The 17,500-nt window shown below is 39.7% G+C and overlaps 1 protein-coding gene across 2 annotated transcripts in view; it reads right to left on the bottom strand.

Moving 5' to 3' along the window:
- akap12b (A kinase (PRKA) anchor protein 12b) overlaps window positions 1-17,500 on the bottom strand; it is a 63,535-nt gene that overhangs the window by 6,213 nt on the left and 39,822 nt on the right. Inside the window, exons 1-2 of one of the 2 annotated variants that reach the window (XM_067416802.1) lie at window positions 10,980-11,226; window positions 447-4,991 (exon numbers count right to left, since the gene is read on the bottom strand). In XM_067416802.1, the coding sequence (XP_067272903.1) occupies window positions 451-4,991; window positions 10,980-11,004 (4,566 nt within the window). In that variant the 5' untranslated portion in view covers window positions 11,005-11,226 and the 3' untranslated portion in view covers window positions 447-450. Of the gene's footprint in view, window positions 1-446; window positions 4,992-10,979; window positions 11,227-17,500 lie in introns of those variants that run through there. The other variant, XM_067416801.1, reaches the window with a different exon arrangement.

Below are 17,500 nucleotides of genomic sequence, written 5' to 3'. Positions count from 1 at the left end.
TCTTATCAAATTAGTTGGTTCTCTAACTACATATCGAAAGCTTTCATGAGTGGAAGAGAATAGGAGTGTGCATTGGAGGGAATTATACTCGGTCTTTCAGCACAAGTTCATCTCTCTTCACACGGCTTCCCTTTAAGACCCAGCATACAAAGTGAAGGGTCAGGCAGCGGCATTCCTGCTTTGATATCGAAGGTCCCTTGGTTACTGGTACATGGAACAAAAGCTTTTTCATCTCACCGAATGGAAATCCTCCCCTAATAAAACTAAGATCCATTGATGCTTTTAAAAAAGGCACCATGAAAAAACGGCGACTAAGAAGTTTACTAAGGAATGTGAAACTTATTTCTCTTTTGTTTCTGATGGACAAAACTACATATAAAAATCTGTAATAATTTTTGTTTTGCCTTACACAAATGATCAATCTCAATAAATGAATAAAGACTGACCTGCTCATGACACTGTGGCAACCTCTGTGGAGACAGGCTCGTTCCCGACCTCCTCCACTACCTCTTCTACTGCAATGGCTTTTGCTGTCTTCTCAGTAGCAGTCTCCAGTTTGGCAGATACAGTTTTAGCATCCGCCTTTTGACAGTCTGGATCTCTGGACTCTCCCTGGTTTGTCGGTTCCTGTGTTGAAACCTTCGCTTGAGGCTCTTCCAGGTCTTTCTGAGGTCTGTCGGCTACTGATTCCTGACTCTCTGAACCATCTTCTTTAATGTTTGTCTTGGTGTCTTGAACAGGTACATCATCTGCATTTATGACATTTACGAAACCCACGTTAAATTCCTGTGCAGTCTCAATCTGTACCTCCTGTGCCATTTGACACTGCTCAGCCACAAACTGGTCTTGACTTGCAGATGCTTCCTTCATCTTTTCTTCTGGTTTGGCCTCTGAAACTTGCTTGATTTCTGTCGGCTCAACTTGACTCTTTCCTTCTTCACTTTCTTTAGTCACTTCTGCTTGCTTTAACTCGACTTCACTTTTTGTTACCTCTGTTTCTTGATGCACATCTGCCACAGAGACTGTGGCAACCTCCTCCTTTTGAGCATGGATTACATCTGTGATCGAGACTGGGACTGTTTCAGCTACCAGGATGGCTTCATTGACTGTTTTGTTTGGGTTCTCTGTGACAATGCGAGTTTGTTCATTGTCGTCTTTGCAGATATCATCAGATGCCTTTGGTTTCTCTGGGCTTGTTTCTAGTGGAGCTTTTTCCTCTGAAATGACTTCCGTTGAAGGTTTTTCATCAATCATTTCAGAAACCGCTGGGAGCTCTTCAAGTTTGACTTCCACTGACTCCTCAGTAGTCTTTTCAGAGACATTTTGCTCTGAATGTTCTGCAAGGTCCTCTACAACATTTTGAATGACCTCTTGCACAATAACACTGCTCTGTTTCTCAATGATTTCTGCCTCTGTCGTTTGGGTTGCCTGGATCACCTCAGTTTCCTCTTCCACATGCTCAATAACTTCCTCAACCACAACACTAACCTTTGTTGAGGCTACTTCAAAGTTTCCCTCAATGGCTCCTTGAGCAGAGACAACCTCAACATCATTCACTATAACCTGGATATTGTGGTCACCAGTGGGAAGAACAACAGGAACATTTTCCATAACAGTTTCATGAGCTAGATCTGCTGAGTGGGATTCTGTCATTTCAGATGTTGAACTTATAACACAGACAGTCTCTTTGATTACTGCAAATTCTTCAGTGGAGGCCACAACAGGAATGTGATCTTCCGTAGACCCAGAAGTTTGAGAAGCAGGCACCTCTGGGAGGGATGCCATGGCCTCTTCTACTACAGCCATGGCAACTTCCTCTACAGATGCTACCTCAACAGTGGCAACTGCCTCTTTAACACCCTCCAGTTCTTGGACTTTTTCACCTTCAGAAACAGCAACTTCTGTGACTTCTACAGTCTGAGCACAGATTGACTCTTCAACGGTTACTTCAACAGGACCTGCGGCCTCAACCTGAGGGGATTTTTCTGCCACCAATGGCTCTTCAAGAAATTCTGGTTCCTGTTGTACAGCATTGATAAGAGCTACTTTGACTGCTGCTACTTCTTGGAGATCGGTCACAGTCTCAGCTTGGGATATCTCCTTCATCTCTTCAAACTGTGCATTTTCAGAGGGCTCTGTTTGACCTCCACTTATCTGAGCCTCATGAACTTTATCCTCAGTCACACTGGCCTTTTCAGGCTCCTGTGTTTTGTCTTCAACAGCCAACTCGGTGACCAGTGCCTGAGTAACAACTGTGACTGACTCTACTGAAGGCTTCTGATTAAGGCTTTCTTTTTCAACCGCCTTTATTTCGCTAGTGTCAAGGCCGGTGCAAACAGTGGTTGCCTCTGTTTTCTCATGTGCAACCAAGACTGTTTTCTCCTCCTTGATGGCTGACTCAACCAGAAGAGCATCAGTGATGACGGCAACTACTTCTTCCTGTTCCTTAGTCATGGTGACAGCTATGGCACTTGTGGTAACACTGATAGTTTCCACAGCTTCTTGTAGTACTACATCAGTCTTCTTCTCTACACCATCACTTGGGACAGGAGTTGTCTCACCTGATGTAACTGGAGATGCTGTAACACGTGAAGCAGCAGAAACCATTTCAGTCTCCTCTACTTGTTCAAGTGCCGTAACTGCTTCCGATGTAAACTCGACAATGTCCTCTGCAATGGTGTTATCGGCTGATTTGGGCGTGGCAGCTGTGTCTCCTTCTTCAGGTATGTCACTTAATTGCTTTCCCTCTGTCTCATCCTCAACATTTTCCACAGTGGTTGAGATCCAAGATGGTGATCTGTCCTCTGCTAGGGCCTTTGCCTGAGTTACTGGTGCAGATTCCTCCTTCACCTCTTCTGCTTTAACTGCAACTTCTGGTTCATTGTCATATTCTGAAAGAGGCACCACAGCTGGAGTGTCAGAGTCATCCTCTGCAGAGCCAACGTCAGAAGAAACCTGCTCTTGTTTACCATTAGACTTCTTTTTTCTGCGTGGAATCAATTTCCTCAAAGAGAAAGAGGATTCTTCTTTGGGGATTTCACTGTCAGAAGTTGTCTGCTCTGGGCCTGAGGCTTCATCAGACTTGTCTTCTGCTTTCGGTTTCTTCCTGTGAGTTACCATCCTTTTGAAGGACTCCCAGGTAGACACAAGTTCTTCCTCTGGCTCAGGGGAAGAAGCCAAATTCTCATGGTCAGCTTCGCCAGAGCTAACAATAGGCGACTCGGCAGTCTTCGTCTGCTCTTCTCCAGACTGCTGCACTTCTTCCTCAATTTTAGGTTCTTCATCATCAGAATCAGATGTTTTTCTGGCCCTTTTTTTAGCCGATCCCACACATATAAGAGCTTCCCAGGACACAGATGTATCCATTTTTCTCTTTGGCTCCTCTGCAACTGGTTCAGGCTTCTCAACTTTTGTCTCAGCCCTAGATTCTGCCTGTGACTCTTCTTTAGACTCAGATGGTGCCTCTTCAGAAGGTTTAGGCTCATCAGTTTTCTCATCGAAGACGGCACTTTCAGTTGAAGACAGGGTAGAGGATTTGGGTTTGTCTCCAGGAGCTTCATCTTCGCTCTCAGATGGCCTTTTGACTCGTTTTTTTGGAGTGACTAGTTTTTTGAAAGAGGACCATGGTAAGATTCCATCTTTCTTTTTCTCACTGTCAGAAGTGACTGGTTCACCATCAGGCTCGGCTTGAGCCGCCTCAGCTTGAGTTGCCTCCGCTACGAGATGCTCAATAGATTCTTCTGGAGAAGATGCTCCGCTGTCAGGTTTTTGGGGCTCAGCGGTCTCAGTGGAAGACTGGATGTTTTCAGTAGCTTGTTCACTTGATTCTGTTTGTTTTGATTCAGCTTCTTTCTTACTCTCTTTCTTCTGCTTTTTGGATGACAGCTTTTTTAGTCCTGCTCCTGTAAACAGTTTCTTAAGTGGGCTTCCCTGAGCCTTGGCTTTCTCCTGAGATGACAGGATTTCAGCTTCAGTGGTCACCTCGTCTGAAACATCTGGCTTGTCACTTGGTGGTTTTGCATCATCAATAGGTTTGGATTCATCAGCAGTTTCAGCAGATGGAGCTTCGGCAGTTTCAGTCTGAGTCAAAGTTTCAGCTTCACTTGTAGCCTCAGCCTCTGCTTTAAGATCTTGTGGCTTTTCTGTCTCAGTGGAAGTTGTTTCAACTGCTGTTTCATCTTTAGTTTCATGGAGTTTTTCTACTCGCTCACCCTCAGCTGGTTCTTTCTCTGCATCCACTTTAGCTTCCTCTGTAGCCTCAACAGCACCCTCTGTTGTCTCCTCGGTTTCCTTAATGTCCTCCTCTGCAGACTTTTCTTTGACTTGTTCCTCATCTTTGGGCTTTTTGAAGCTTGTCTTCTTCCGCAGGTTAGAAAAGATTCCCTGAGTGAAAAATTTTCTAAAGGGACTCTGTGTCTCTTGAGAGGGTGGACTTGTGGGCAATTCAGTTTGCACTTCTGGCTCTGGTTCCTTCTCTGATATTGTTTCTTCAGCAGATTTTTCAGTTGCCTCATCACTTGCCTTTTCAGTCTCTGATGGGGCTTCGACTACAGTTTGGTCTGTTGGTGTCTCTGTCTTGTCAGTCACTTCTTCAGCCGTGGCCTCCTGCTCTTTTTCTGTTGTTTCTGGTGATTTGTCTTCCACAGATTTGTTTTCTTCTGTTGCAGGTTCCTCTTTCTTTTCCTCAGCAGCTGCATCTGCACCATTCTCAGTTTCCTTAACTGTCAGCAGCTGCACAGGCTCAGTCTTCTCATTCTTATCTTTCTTCAGCGTGAACTTGAATCCAACAAAACGGAAGATCTTCTTGAAGCCCACCTCATTTGTCTCCTCTTGTTTCTCTTCTACCGCCTTTTCTTCCGCGGTTGTAATTTCATCTGCATTCGCAGAATCGTCTACTTTCTCTCCATTAACTTGAGGGGCAACCTCTTCCTGATGCACCTCGATTATTTCTAGGCCTTCTTCTTTTTGGGAGATGGTGTCTGTCTGGCCAACTGTAATGAAAAATATACAAAGTTTTAGTAAAGTTTCTAATATCATTGTTTCAGTTACAGTTGTTTAAGTTCATGAATAAAATAAATCAAGCCATCATCAGTGGAATCATCAAGGTATGAGTTAACACATTATCAAACATAACAGATTATCAAATATAACTCATAAAAATGTGTGTTGTCATAAGTAAAATTTAAAAATGTGATGACACCAGCATTTCCTCCTAGCATTTTGAGCGCTGTTGAACATATTCTTAAACACCTCTGATTGAACATTGTGTTCACATGCTCAACATATATGTCTCTGATTGGCCACTGTGTTCATATGCTCAACATATATGTCTCTGATTGGCCATTGTGTTCATATACTCAACATATATGTCTCTTATTGGCCATTGTGTTCACATGCTCAACATATATGTCTCTGATTGGCCATTGTGTTCACATGCTCAACATATATGTCTCTGATTGGCCATCGTGTTCATATGCTCAACATGTCGTTGATAGGCTACAATGATCAACGTTCTTCACGGAGCGCTAACACAGATAAACACGAGTGCGTCTGAAAGCAGGCGTCCATCAGCCGATCCCTAATGTATCCGCCAATAGACGGATTAACTGATAGACGCCTACTTTCAAACTCTCCCATGTGTATGTGTAAGCGCTCCGTGAAGGGCATCAAAGACGTTGATTCACAACATGTTTTTGAAGCGTTGATCATTGTAGCCAATCACAGACATATATTTTAAGAATGTGACCACCATGGCCAATCAGAGACATACATGTTGAGCTTGTGATCATGATGGCCAATTAGAGGTGTTTAGGAATATGTTCAATAGCGCTCAAAATGCTGGAGGGAAACGCTGGTATCATCACATTTTTACAATTTTTATTTTTGGAATTTGTAAAACATGGTATTGAAGTCTAAAACATTTGTAAAACAGTATTGAAGTCATTTAACACTAAAGTCTTATAAAACTCCTTTGTCTCTTATGGATAGCCAATTCTCAAAACGACTAAGTGAAGAAAAACAAGTTAGAGTAATAAAAGCAAAATACATGATCTAGTGATATAATTAATTCAAGATGGAGGGTTGTGGCAGTTGAAGGAAATCAGAGCCACATGCCTGCAAAAACATTTCACCCCTGTGCAGATTTAATCAGGCATATGATGGCAATTTGATATTAAGTTTACATTTTCTGGTCTCTTTCCTAATAAAAGCTGGGTTATGATGACAAGATTTAACATCAAGGCAAAAAGGGAAAATTTCCATGTTGTAAGCTTCACAGTTATGCAGGCTTTGTTGCCAAACTTTTAGACTATGAAATTCACATTATTTAATAAAACAGAGCAAACACATCATGAATGGGGTGGGTTTGTAATTTTACTTTATTAATCAACTTAAGCCTGTATATGTGCCCAGTTCTTAAGCATCCAAGACGAAAATTGCAACAGGTGGGATAAACAAGAGAACACAAACACACGCAAACGTATAATCTCTTAAATTCCTCCCTTGTCACAATCTGTGTTTTGACAGGAGTGGGTCAGTTTTTAGGGTGTGGAGCTAGGAAGAGAGTCAAGTTTGCATGTAGTGTGGGCCTCCATGAGGCCCAGTTTCCCTTTGACACCCAACCTAGCAAGGGACCATTCACATCTGGCTCTGCTTGCTCTTGCTCTGGGGTCTGAAACCCACCCAGTGACTTTAAAAACAAATTCCAAGCATTTTTAATGCATGGATATCACATTACTTGCCTTCCTACACACTTGTATGACACAGGCCGAGATAAAGGGGCAGCAAACCCATTTATCTACCAAATCAACTTAAGCCAGAGATCAAAGTGATTTAAACACTGCTTGAAACAATTTCATTTTTATGTGACTGGTAAAGTCTTGGATTGATTACCCTAGCCTTGAAAACAACTTGTATATTGCCTACCATCATTTCAGATTTTCAGATCAGTAGATGGTCATTCAAATAAAATACTGATGCTCTTTATCGTGTATTGGCCACTCAGTGGAAAATCACTCTTAAATTCATCCATCTATTTTCTTTACGTTAAAAAAAATGGAGCTTCGTGTTTTCAACATACAGTGCTGCTTGAAAGTTTGTGAACCCTGGCAGAATCTGTGAAAGTGTGAATAATTTTAACCAAATAAAAGGGATCATTAAAAATCCATGTTATTTTTTATTTAGTACTGTCCTGAATAAGATATTTTACATAAAATATGTTTACATACAGTCCAAAAGAAAAAACAAAAGCTGAATTAAAAAAGATTAAACCATTCACTGAAGCATTAAGAGCCGGGGGTGAACACTTTTGAATGACTTTTTTTCATTTAGTACTGCCCTTCAGAAGCACCAGAAGACAATTTACCTTGATCTTCAAAATCAAAAAGTTTTAATCCCTGACTCTTAATGCGTCGTGTTTCCTTTCAGTGAATCCTTCAGCATCAGTGAATGTTTGAACCTTTTTTAATAGTTGTGTTTGAGTCCCTCAATCGTCCTCAGATCTCAGAATCATACAGTCACTGCTGGAAAGGGTTAAAATATGCAGAAGATGCTGAAAAACTGAAGAATTTGAGTATTTTTCTGAAGACGGTCAGTTTACCTGCTCTGGACAAACAAGAGACTCAAGAACAACCATCACAAAACACACACAGAGCCGTGGATCATCAGGGAACAACACACACACACAGCCACACACACACAGCAGTGGATTATCAGGGAACGACACACACACACACACACACACACCATCATCAGGGAGAGACACACAGGATTAAGAATGAAGGGTTCATAAACTTTTGAGCTGTAATTTTTATAAATTCAGCTTTTGTTTTGTCTTGTGGCCTGTATGTAAACATATTTTATGTAAAATATCTTATTTAGGACCGTACTAAATAGAAAATAACATGGATTTTGTATGATCCGTCGTATTTTGTTAAAATTATTCACATTTTCACAGATTCTGTGCAAGGGTTTCAAACTTTCAAGCAGCACTTTATGCTTTAAATTTAGTGAAGCACCAAACTAATTGCAGAATTCAATGTGGTACTAGGATGCAATGGCATTCCCATCCCCCTACAATACAACAAACCATCCCCCCTGCAGACAAACCAAAATCTAAACTTCAGCTTAGGAAGACTTGTATTGTGTTGTCCTCTTTGTCTCACAATGGGCCCCTGGTTTTTTCCTGCTTTGGCTAAAAGGGTGGGGGGCCCATACTATTGTCCACCCTGGAACCTAAACTACCATGATTAAAATCCTTATTGTGAATTGGGAAAAGGGCATTATGGGAAGCCAAACAGAAATGTCTCTGTCTTAGTGATATGGAAGACTGATTAGTAAAACAAGCAGTAAGGCTTACAGTTGAAACATTTCTGGTCATGCAGTGTGTTTGTAAAAGTGGTAAAGTTGGTTGGGATCTAAATATCAGAGTAGTACCATAATTATATAAACATCTGCAAAGAGGAAACACCATTAAACTAGAAACCCGCCTTAAACACGCAGTTATGTTTTTTGTGGTTGTTTACATTATATAGGACTTGATAAATCTACCACTACAGATTATATGCTTTTTAATTCATCTTTGTGTTATTTTACAAACATTTCCTTCTGGTTGTATTCCCAGATGTTTCTTCTTACAATTTTAAAGGGTTCGTTCACCCAAAAAAGGACATTTCTGTCTTTGATTCCTCACCCACATGTCGTTCTACACCCGTAAGACCTTTAGAACACAAATTAAGATATTTTGATGAAATCCGTGACCCCTCTATAGATTGAAACGTAATTGCAGCTTTCAAGGTCCAGAAAGGCAGTCAAGACATCATTAAAATAGTCCATGTGACTCCAGTGGTTCAACCTAAATGCTATGAAGCGATGAGAATATTTTTTGTGTGCAAAAAACAAACAAACTTTATTCAACAATTTCTTCTCTTCCACGACAGTCTCTTACACTATTCACTTTGTTGGGAGAAGAGATTGTTGAATAAAGTCGTTATTTTTGTTTGTTTTTGCACACAAAATTATTCTGATCACTTCATGTAACATTTAGGTTGAACCACTGGAGTCACAAGGACTATATTAAAGTTACACTGTGTGATATTTTCCTCCATCTAGCGGTGTAAAGGTATATGACCATCCAGTGAATATTAGTTTCTGTTCCTCTCAATTCTGATTTCGTTTTAACTCCTACGGTGGCCGATTTAGTCCAAGATTAACATGGCAATCCCCCTCTTCACATTCGGCACGGTGCCATCGAGTGTTAAAACACGAAAGGCGAAGCTTTAATTCACGGGTATGTCCCTCTGGCTAATGTACTTTCAAGATGGAGGAGCAACATGGCGGCCGGCATTCGAACCCCTCACCCGTATGTATTTTCAATGGCATATTATAAACTTACGAGAATACTTTATTACTTGACAGAAGTAAATATACATTAATGAGCACATATATTTTTGAAAGAACTAAGTGTTTTTAGCTAAGAATAAACTAAAAAAGTTACACAGTGTAGCTTTAATGATGTCTTGACTGCCTTTCTGGACCTTGAAAGCTGCAATTACATTTCAATCTATGGAGGGGGTCACGGATTTCATCAAAAATATCTTCATTTGTGTTCTGAAGATGAACGAAGATCTTACGGGTTTAGAACGACATGAGGGTGAGGAATTAAAGACAGAAATTTGCTTTTGACTGAACTAACCCTTTCACTATGAAGTTAAGTTTAAGAATATAAAGGCATTCTCATGTAAGAAGGATGTTGCTGTTGCCTCAGCTGGTGTTGTATATGTGCGCAAGTGCATTAAAGAGAAAATGGGTCAAAGACGCACCAGTTGCTCTACATTTGCCTTTGTCTCAATGGTGGCTCATACTGGTGAAACTCGAGCCAAGGAATTCAAAATAGCGTGTCTGTTGTGGCTGCTAAAGTGTGAAACTGTGGGTGAGTGTTTTGGTATGGGTGGGGGCAGATGCCATCTGAAATCACAGTGGTGTGATAGTTAGGCTTTCTAGAAATATGGGGGAGGGGTGGATGTTTGTTGAGATGGGCCTGAGGTAATGGCCAACAGCCCACTACCCCTTGCTGTTACATGCAAATATAGGCTGTTCATTAGTGGAGTCTGTGAGTTTAGGGAAGTTACAGGAAAGCTCAGCTGTAGACTGACTGTCGGACCCCCACCAGGCCAACTACCCCTCCTCCTAAATAACCACACTTTAGAGCATTTATGAAATTTAAGCCAAATGAAATGGTCGATTTAGGACTAAATAGATCCAACAGACATGAAAGATAAGCACATCCACAAAAAAACTCTTAATAAACATCCCCAGCTAATCAAAACACCCTCTGAAGTCATGTGAAGAAAGTAATCAATCCCATACACCCACACCACCTCTAGAGAACCCTGACTAAGATCTGAAGGGCTTAAAAACTCATTTAAATTCCTTAAAAAGAAGGACATCCGAGACCACTGGAGCCCATCGACTCTACATATACATGTATAAACCCACCTAGCTGTCCTTTTTTCCTTATACGACATGTACAAAATGAACAGTAAAATAGAAACGGTCTCCCACATGTAATGGTCAATGCTTCACATTAAAAGACTTTACTACTCTAAGCATCACTGCCAATACACAGAACGATTTTAACTCAAAAAACAAGGAAACCTTCAAAGAATCTGTGATATTTCTAGAGTCTATCAAAGACCAAAAATCAATGAAATGCAAAAATCATTAAACATGCACACACCCAAAACCTTGCGTTATAAGGAATAAATGACTTTAATATTTGTTTTTCATTAAAAAATATTGCATTTTCTATTCAAGTATGAACCACAATGATGCCATAGGCTCCATATCTTATATTAGAATTTTTCCACAATTTGCTAAAAAACTTCATCAAGATGATCCATTAATAATAATAATCTCAGTTATAATCGTTCCCTATTAACACCCCAACTACAAACAAGCCATAGATTTTAGATGCGTCTTACCTGTTAGAGTTATTGTCCCAAGCATTTCACAAACTTTTGCAATTACTTTTTTTTAGGAAAAAAACAAACAAAAAAACGTGTTTAAGTGGATGCCAGTGATGCGTTTTTGCTCTCCCCTCTTGTAAATGTCCCGCTTCCTCTCAGACTATGATCAGCTGATTTTGGCTTTAAAGCTACACTCTTGTTTCCCTCTCTTTCTCTGTCCTGGGAGCTCGTGCTGAGGCCAGGCGTCTCCTCTTCTGAGTTTCTGGGTGAGAATGAGGAGAGCGGGAGGGTAAAACACATTTCAACAGACACTGACACATGTCCTATGTGGGACCACCCCACCCATGTCCCCCACCCCATCACCCCCACTCCTCCTCCTCCTCAGCTGTTCTTTACTGAACGAGCTTCCCTCTTCCTTCCCCCTCCAATCCTCTTCACACACTCCCTCCACCCACTCACACAAACTTACACATTACATTCCCAACTTTTTCTTTTCCTGCTCAAAATGACAGAAATTGTCAAGCCATAGTTAAAACGTGTATGTGTGTGTGAAGGGAGGGAGGATTCCTCATGTTATCAAAGGCATTTCTGCATTATGATGTTTTACAGCGCTCCATCTCCCCCTCCTGTCTCCTAAAAAGCAGGCCCCATAAAAAAACTCCACAATATGTTCTCCTATATATTTATCTTTCTGCCTCTACCTTTAACTCATCTAAACTCATTATTTACATCTTCCCCACAACACTCTTGGTCAATGTGCCTGAACAGAAATATCCCATCCGCTCTCTGCTATATTAAAGGGATAGTTCACCCAAAACCAAAAAGTTGATGGACCCCATTGGTATTTTTTGGTATTTGGTTACCCATATTTTTATTTTTTGGGGGGAACTATCCCTTTTACTTTTGCCACACCTGCCAATTGCGAGTGAAAAACTACACTGTAAAAAATATTTTTAAGATTATTGGAATTCAATTAAATTCACATTTATTTGTACGGCGCTTTTCACAATGCATATCGTTTCAAGGAAGTTTTACAGAAAATGCATGTGTCTACATTATAATTTGTGAGTGGTTTGTTATCAGAGGTGACTGTGTCCAAGTTATGGATTTCAGAAATGTACATATACAAAGTTATAGTCATCACGCAGTTAGCTAACAATGTATTAATACACAATAAATACACAATTTAAGGAACGAGTTGTACAGGAAAATACAGTTTCAGTCTGTCTAGTAAAAAAAACCTGTTTAATTTAATGTGTTGCTCAATATTTGTAAAAAATAGTGAAATATACAAGCAATTTCTGAGTGAAAATGATTAATTCTACACATTTTTTTTGTGTACCAGCAATGTAATGGCAATACAAAAATTCTAACCAAAGCTGTATTTTGAATTAAATTTATTTATTTATTTGCATTGACATTTTAAAATGTAACATTTTCTGTTTCTTCCTTGTAAACTGACTTTGGCTTGACAAACTTTTTTTACAAAAACATTTGTTATTAACGTTTTAGTGACTTTATGTGATTACTATTTCATATATCTAAGTTAGCCATATAGACTTCTGGAAATTGGTCTCTGAACACATGTTAAATATGGAAACCTTCTTTGATGGATGTCAGTTTCTTTGAAACCTTTTAGGAAAAATACTGTGTTTAATAAAAATGTCTGAATGCGAAAGGTTAGCAAATAAAACGACTTTCGTCTATTCTATTTCAAATCTGCTCCGTAGGTAGGTAGCGAGACGCGAGTGCTTATGTAACGAGGCTGCCCCTCTGCAGTGCTAATGGTCCATTCAAAGCGTAAACGGAGGCAGCTTATTTCATTCAACTTTTGTTGGAAGAGGACGGCTGAAGAATGCCAGCGAGATTCCTCGGCATACAAGGGTCTTATCAGACATCTCACACCTTGCCATTGTTCCCTTGGAATGTGCGAATTCCAGCCGAAATCTTCTTCTAAAGGGGTGATAACAACTCTAATCCAGTTTGGTCTGGAACCTACAGACTATGTAGAAACTCATCTTAAGATTGGTATTCTATCTCTCAACTAAACCAAAGCTCCTTCCGTATCATTCACTTGACCAGACACAAATTGTATTACAATGATTTGATTAAAATATTTAAGGGTCCTTTCACACCTGAACCTGGTGTTTTCTCCCTTGGTTCAGAAACCTGGAGTGTTTTCTCTATTGGTTCAGAAACCTGGAGTGTTTTCTCTATTGGTTCGGAAACCAGGTGTGTTTTCTCTATTGGTCCGGAAACCTGTTGTGTTTTCTCCCTTGGTTCGGGTCGTTGAGGCATATGTGAACACGGCCATCACACTCGGATCCACGCCGAAACAATCGCTCTGAAACTGACTGAATGAGGAACAGTTCTGGTTCTGGATTCTGGGACGGTTTGCTTGAGGTGTGAAAGCAATCCATCCCACGTGAAAGCAATCCATCCCAACCAAATGATATTGTAATTCATAACGGTAAATGTGCTCTAATATTCAGCACTAGTGTCTGATTCTGTGAGCACATTAGTTATCACACTTCTAGTTATCACAGTTGAAAACCTTGACACAGTTAACCTCTAGACAGCGCTGGGAGATCCAGAGAGAGCATGTTTGAATTTACTGCAGCATTAAAGGGTTAGTTCACCCAAAAATGACCCCATGATTTACTCGCCCTCAAGTCGTCCTTAGGTCTTTCAGACGAATAAAGTTGGAGTTATATTAAAAAATGTCCTGCCTCTTCCAAGCTTTATAATGGCATTGACTTGATGGTTCATTTTTGAAGTCCATAAAACTGCATCTATCCATCATATAACTGCTCCACGCGGCTCTGGGGGGTTAAGGACTTCTGGCCTTCTGAAGCAAAGTGGCGCATTTGTGTAAGAAAATATCCACATTTAAAACTTTATAGACTAAAATAACTAGCTTCTGGCGGTCAGTAGTATGAAAGTTAACTTATGGTGACATATACACTTGGGATGCCTTGAGGGGGAGTAAATTATGCGCTAATTTTCCTTTTTGGGTGAACTATCCCTTTAATACGAATGTAGTACTCTATATAATTTAAGAGTGGGAATGATGGCTGCATTCGTTAAGTGTTTGTGTGTTACAAATAAGCTCATGGAGCGAACTTGTCAATCATCGAGCAAACTCTGACCAATAAGAACACAGTTGTACTCACATGTGACTTGCGAGAACACATTTTGGTACGCTTTGAAAGGTTGCCTTGTGAAAGCGAACCGAACCAAGAAAGAAAATGCAACATTGTAAGAAATTAAGTCCCTGTTTCAGAACAATACAAACGATCTATAGGCCCAGTTTCTAGCATTACACATCAACATAAGTGTTTGGGTGCAAAGCTAGAGGGGACAAGTAGGGCAAATTCTTCTTGAATAGCTGATGAATAGGCATCCTCAGACGTTATTGTGATCTATAGCAGCAGACAGAGCCATGGGGCTCAGATCAGAGGGGTTTGACACATGGGAAAGACTTTTTGTCCCCAGTGACTCCATAGGAATGGCACTCAATAAGAACAGACTCTCTCACACTAAAGACAGCGTGAGTCACTCACATCTACTGTAATGGACATTCCTCAAAAGAGGAAGCGTGTCCTATAATTCTTCCTGTATGTATTACTCATAAGCAGAGTCATATTGAGGACTTGACCAGGAAGACATAATTAACATGGACGACCTATTCTTGCCTTATGATAAAATACCATCAGCCAATCGCCATCATGGTCTGGCATGCACGGCAAAAAATGCTTTTCTTACTTAGTTTTTTTGTCTTGTTTCTAGTCAAAATGTCAAAAAATTCTCACATTAAGAAACATTTACTAGACAAGTTAAATTTATTGTCTTGTTTTGGGGAAAAATAACTCCACATTAAGACAGTTTTGCTTAAAATAAGCAAAATAATCTGCCAGCGGGGTAAGAAAAATAATTTTAAAACAACATTATTTTGCGCACCCCGCTGGCAGATTATTTTGCTTATTTTGAGCAAAACTGTCTTAATGTGGAGTTATTTTTCCCCAAAACAAGACAATAAATTTAACTGGTCAAGTAAATGTTTCTTAATGTAAGAATTTTTAGACATTTTGACTAGAAACAAGACAAAAATACTAAGTAAGAAAAGCATTTTTTTGCAGTGTGGTGTATCCGATACCCAGAATGACATCCATGTAATCTTCCCCCAGGGAAACGCGGTCAAACACAGAAACGTGAGCAGTCGGCAGTCTGTTTTGGCTGAGAAAATTGGGAGGTGGGTGTCCCGCTGGCCTGGAGTCTTGCTAAGACGTCATTGTAGACCCCAACTCACACACGTACACACACACTCCCAGATCCACACGCCCTTCACCGTGCACGCATTCCTCGAGCCAGGACGATGACGCCGAAATAATGGGAGGAAAAGCAAATGATCTGGACAGTATCAGAAGACTTCTCCAGCATTATCCTGCTTCATAAGTTCAATTGATTTTGCTCAATACGTTATCTTTAAAACACTATCTCTTCTCCTTCGTCTCTGCATCTCTATATCATGCGTTCCCTGTTATTCTTGCCATTTCCTTTGCTTTCTATGGATAGAGGAAGCCGAGGAATGCAGCACAGGAAAAACGTTCATTCTTTTGCGTCATTGCTTCCTCTTCCCGCACCAGTTTCCTCGACAATGAGCTCATTTTCTTTTCCCTCAGCTAATTTGTCTATTTACAGAAAGGACATTTTGACTCCGAGTATTTACCGTGTGCGTAACTACTCCAATGAGCTGTCAGGGCTAAGTACAATTTGTATCAGTGACATCATACACTCTTGTTTTAACCCAAATTTGGGTCAAATAAGGACTACATTTTTTAATTACATTTTTAACCCAACAGTTGGGTTTGTCCATTTGACCCAAATTTGGGTTAAAACAACCCAGCATTTCATTTGGTTTACTTTTGCTCCTTGTACCCATGTCAATGATACTGCATTCCTAACATACTTACAGTCTACATACAAGATCTCTGCAGATATTTAGTTTGGTTTATATGACGAAAATTAAAATGTCTGCAACATATAAAGCATAGGCCTTTACATATTACACACACTACTATTTGTAAGTCTCTTATGCTCACCAAGGCTTCATTATGATAAAAAAATACATTAAAAACAGTAATATTGTGAAATATTATTACCATTAAAATGTAATTTATTCCTGTGATGTTAAAGCTGAATTTTCAGCAGTGTCACGTGATCCTTCAGAAATCATTCTGATATCCTGATTATCTGCTCAAGAAACATTTATTTATATTATTCATTTTGAAAACAATTGTGCTAATTAATATTTTTGTGTTACCTTTCATGATTGTATGTATATATAAATCATAATTTTTAATGATTTTGAGTATAAATAATGATTTTTTGATGCTGAATATAAAGTGAATATAAACTGAATATATATAAACTAAAGTGAATATAAAGTGAATATATATAAACTAAAGTGAATATAAAGTGAATATAAAATGATATTGAATATAAAGTTTAAAAGAACATAATTCATTTGAAACTGATTTTTTATGTAATATTATAAATGTCTTCACAGTCACTTTTGATCAATTGTATGTGTCCTTGCTGATTGAAAGGTTTTATATCTAATATCTTTTAAAAAAAAATATGTATGGTTGGCAAACCACTAGCTCAATTACACAATATGAGACAATCACATTTCTCCTGAATGACCTAGAGGTAATAAGTTAGGGAGATTTAATGTCAACATGTGGTCATGTAAAATAGCAAGCCAACATTTGATTGTCTGAACTCTCTATTTCCTGAGTATCTCACTTTCATTATCCTTATGTCAATAGTCAGGACGAATGTTTAACTGCCAAACAAAAATAAAACCACACTCTTTTTCTGCTTTAACTCTGATTATTTTGATTAATGCACTCTTTACATCTCTATACATTTGTACAGTTTTATTGGCACAACTGAAATGAATTACATTACAGTTAATCAAACACACATTCACACTCTCCCTTTGGGTTTCTCTTTTTCTGCCAAACCCTTCTTCGCTCCACACTTCTCACATTCCTTTCTCATGTCATCTCAACTTTCCTCATCTGTGTGTCTGAGTGAGTGTTACTGAAACATACTCATGCTATCAAATGTTTGCTCAGTCAAGAAAATCCCTCAAGTTACTAATAGACCCCGACACAGGAAATCAGGGCAGTTTGTATGTAGCTTGAAAAGACCCTGACCTGAATATGTTTTGGTAATTTTGAATTAGAAAACAAGTTTTTATTCAAAATAACAATAAATATGTTCACAATTTTCCAGGAATCTGACCTCAAATCATATTGGAGCTCTGGTAAAGTGATTCTGAGAAGTGAAATATTGACTACACACACGCACGCACGCACGCACGCACGCACGCACGCACGCACGCACGCACGCACGCACGCACGCACGCACGCACGCACGCACGCACGCACGCACGCACGCACGCACACACACACACACACACACACACACACACACACACACACACACACACACACACACACACACAC

This window comes from Pseudorasbora parva, chromosome 15 (assembly GCF_024679245.1).
Source record: "Pseudorasbora parva isolate DD20220531a chromosome 15, ASM2467924v1, whole genome shotgun sequence".
In the NCBI taxonomy this organism is placed as follows: Eukaryota; Metazoa; Chordata; class Actinopteri; order Cypriniformes; family Gobionidae; genus Pseudorasbora; species Pseudorasbora parva.
The sequence above is the reverse complement of the archived record's forward strand: the minus strand, read 5'-3'. Positions and strand labels throughout refer to the sequence as shown.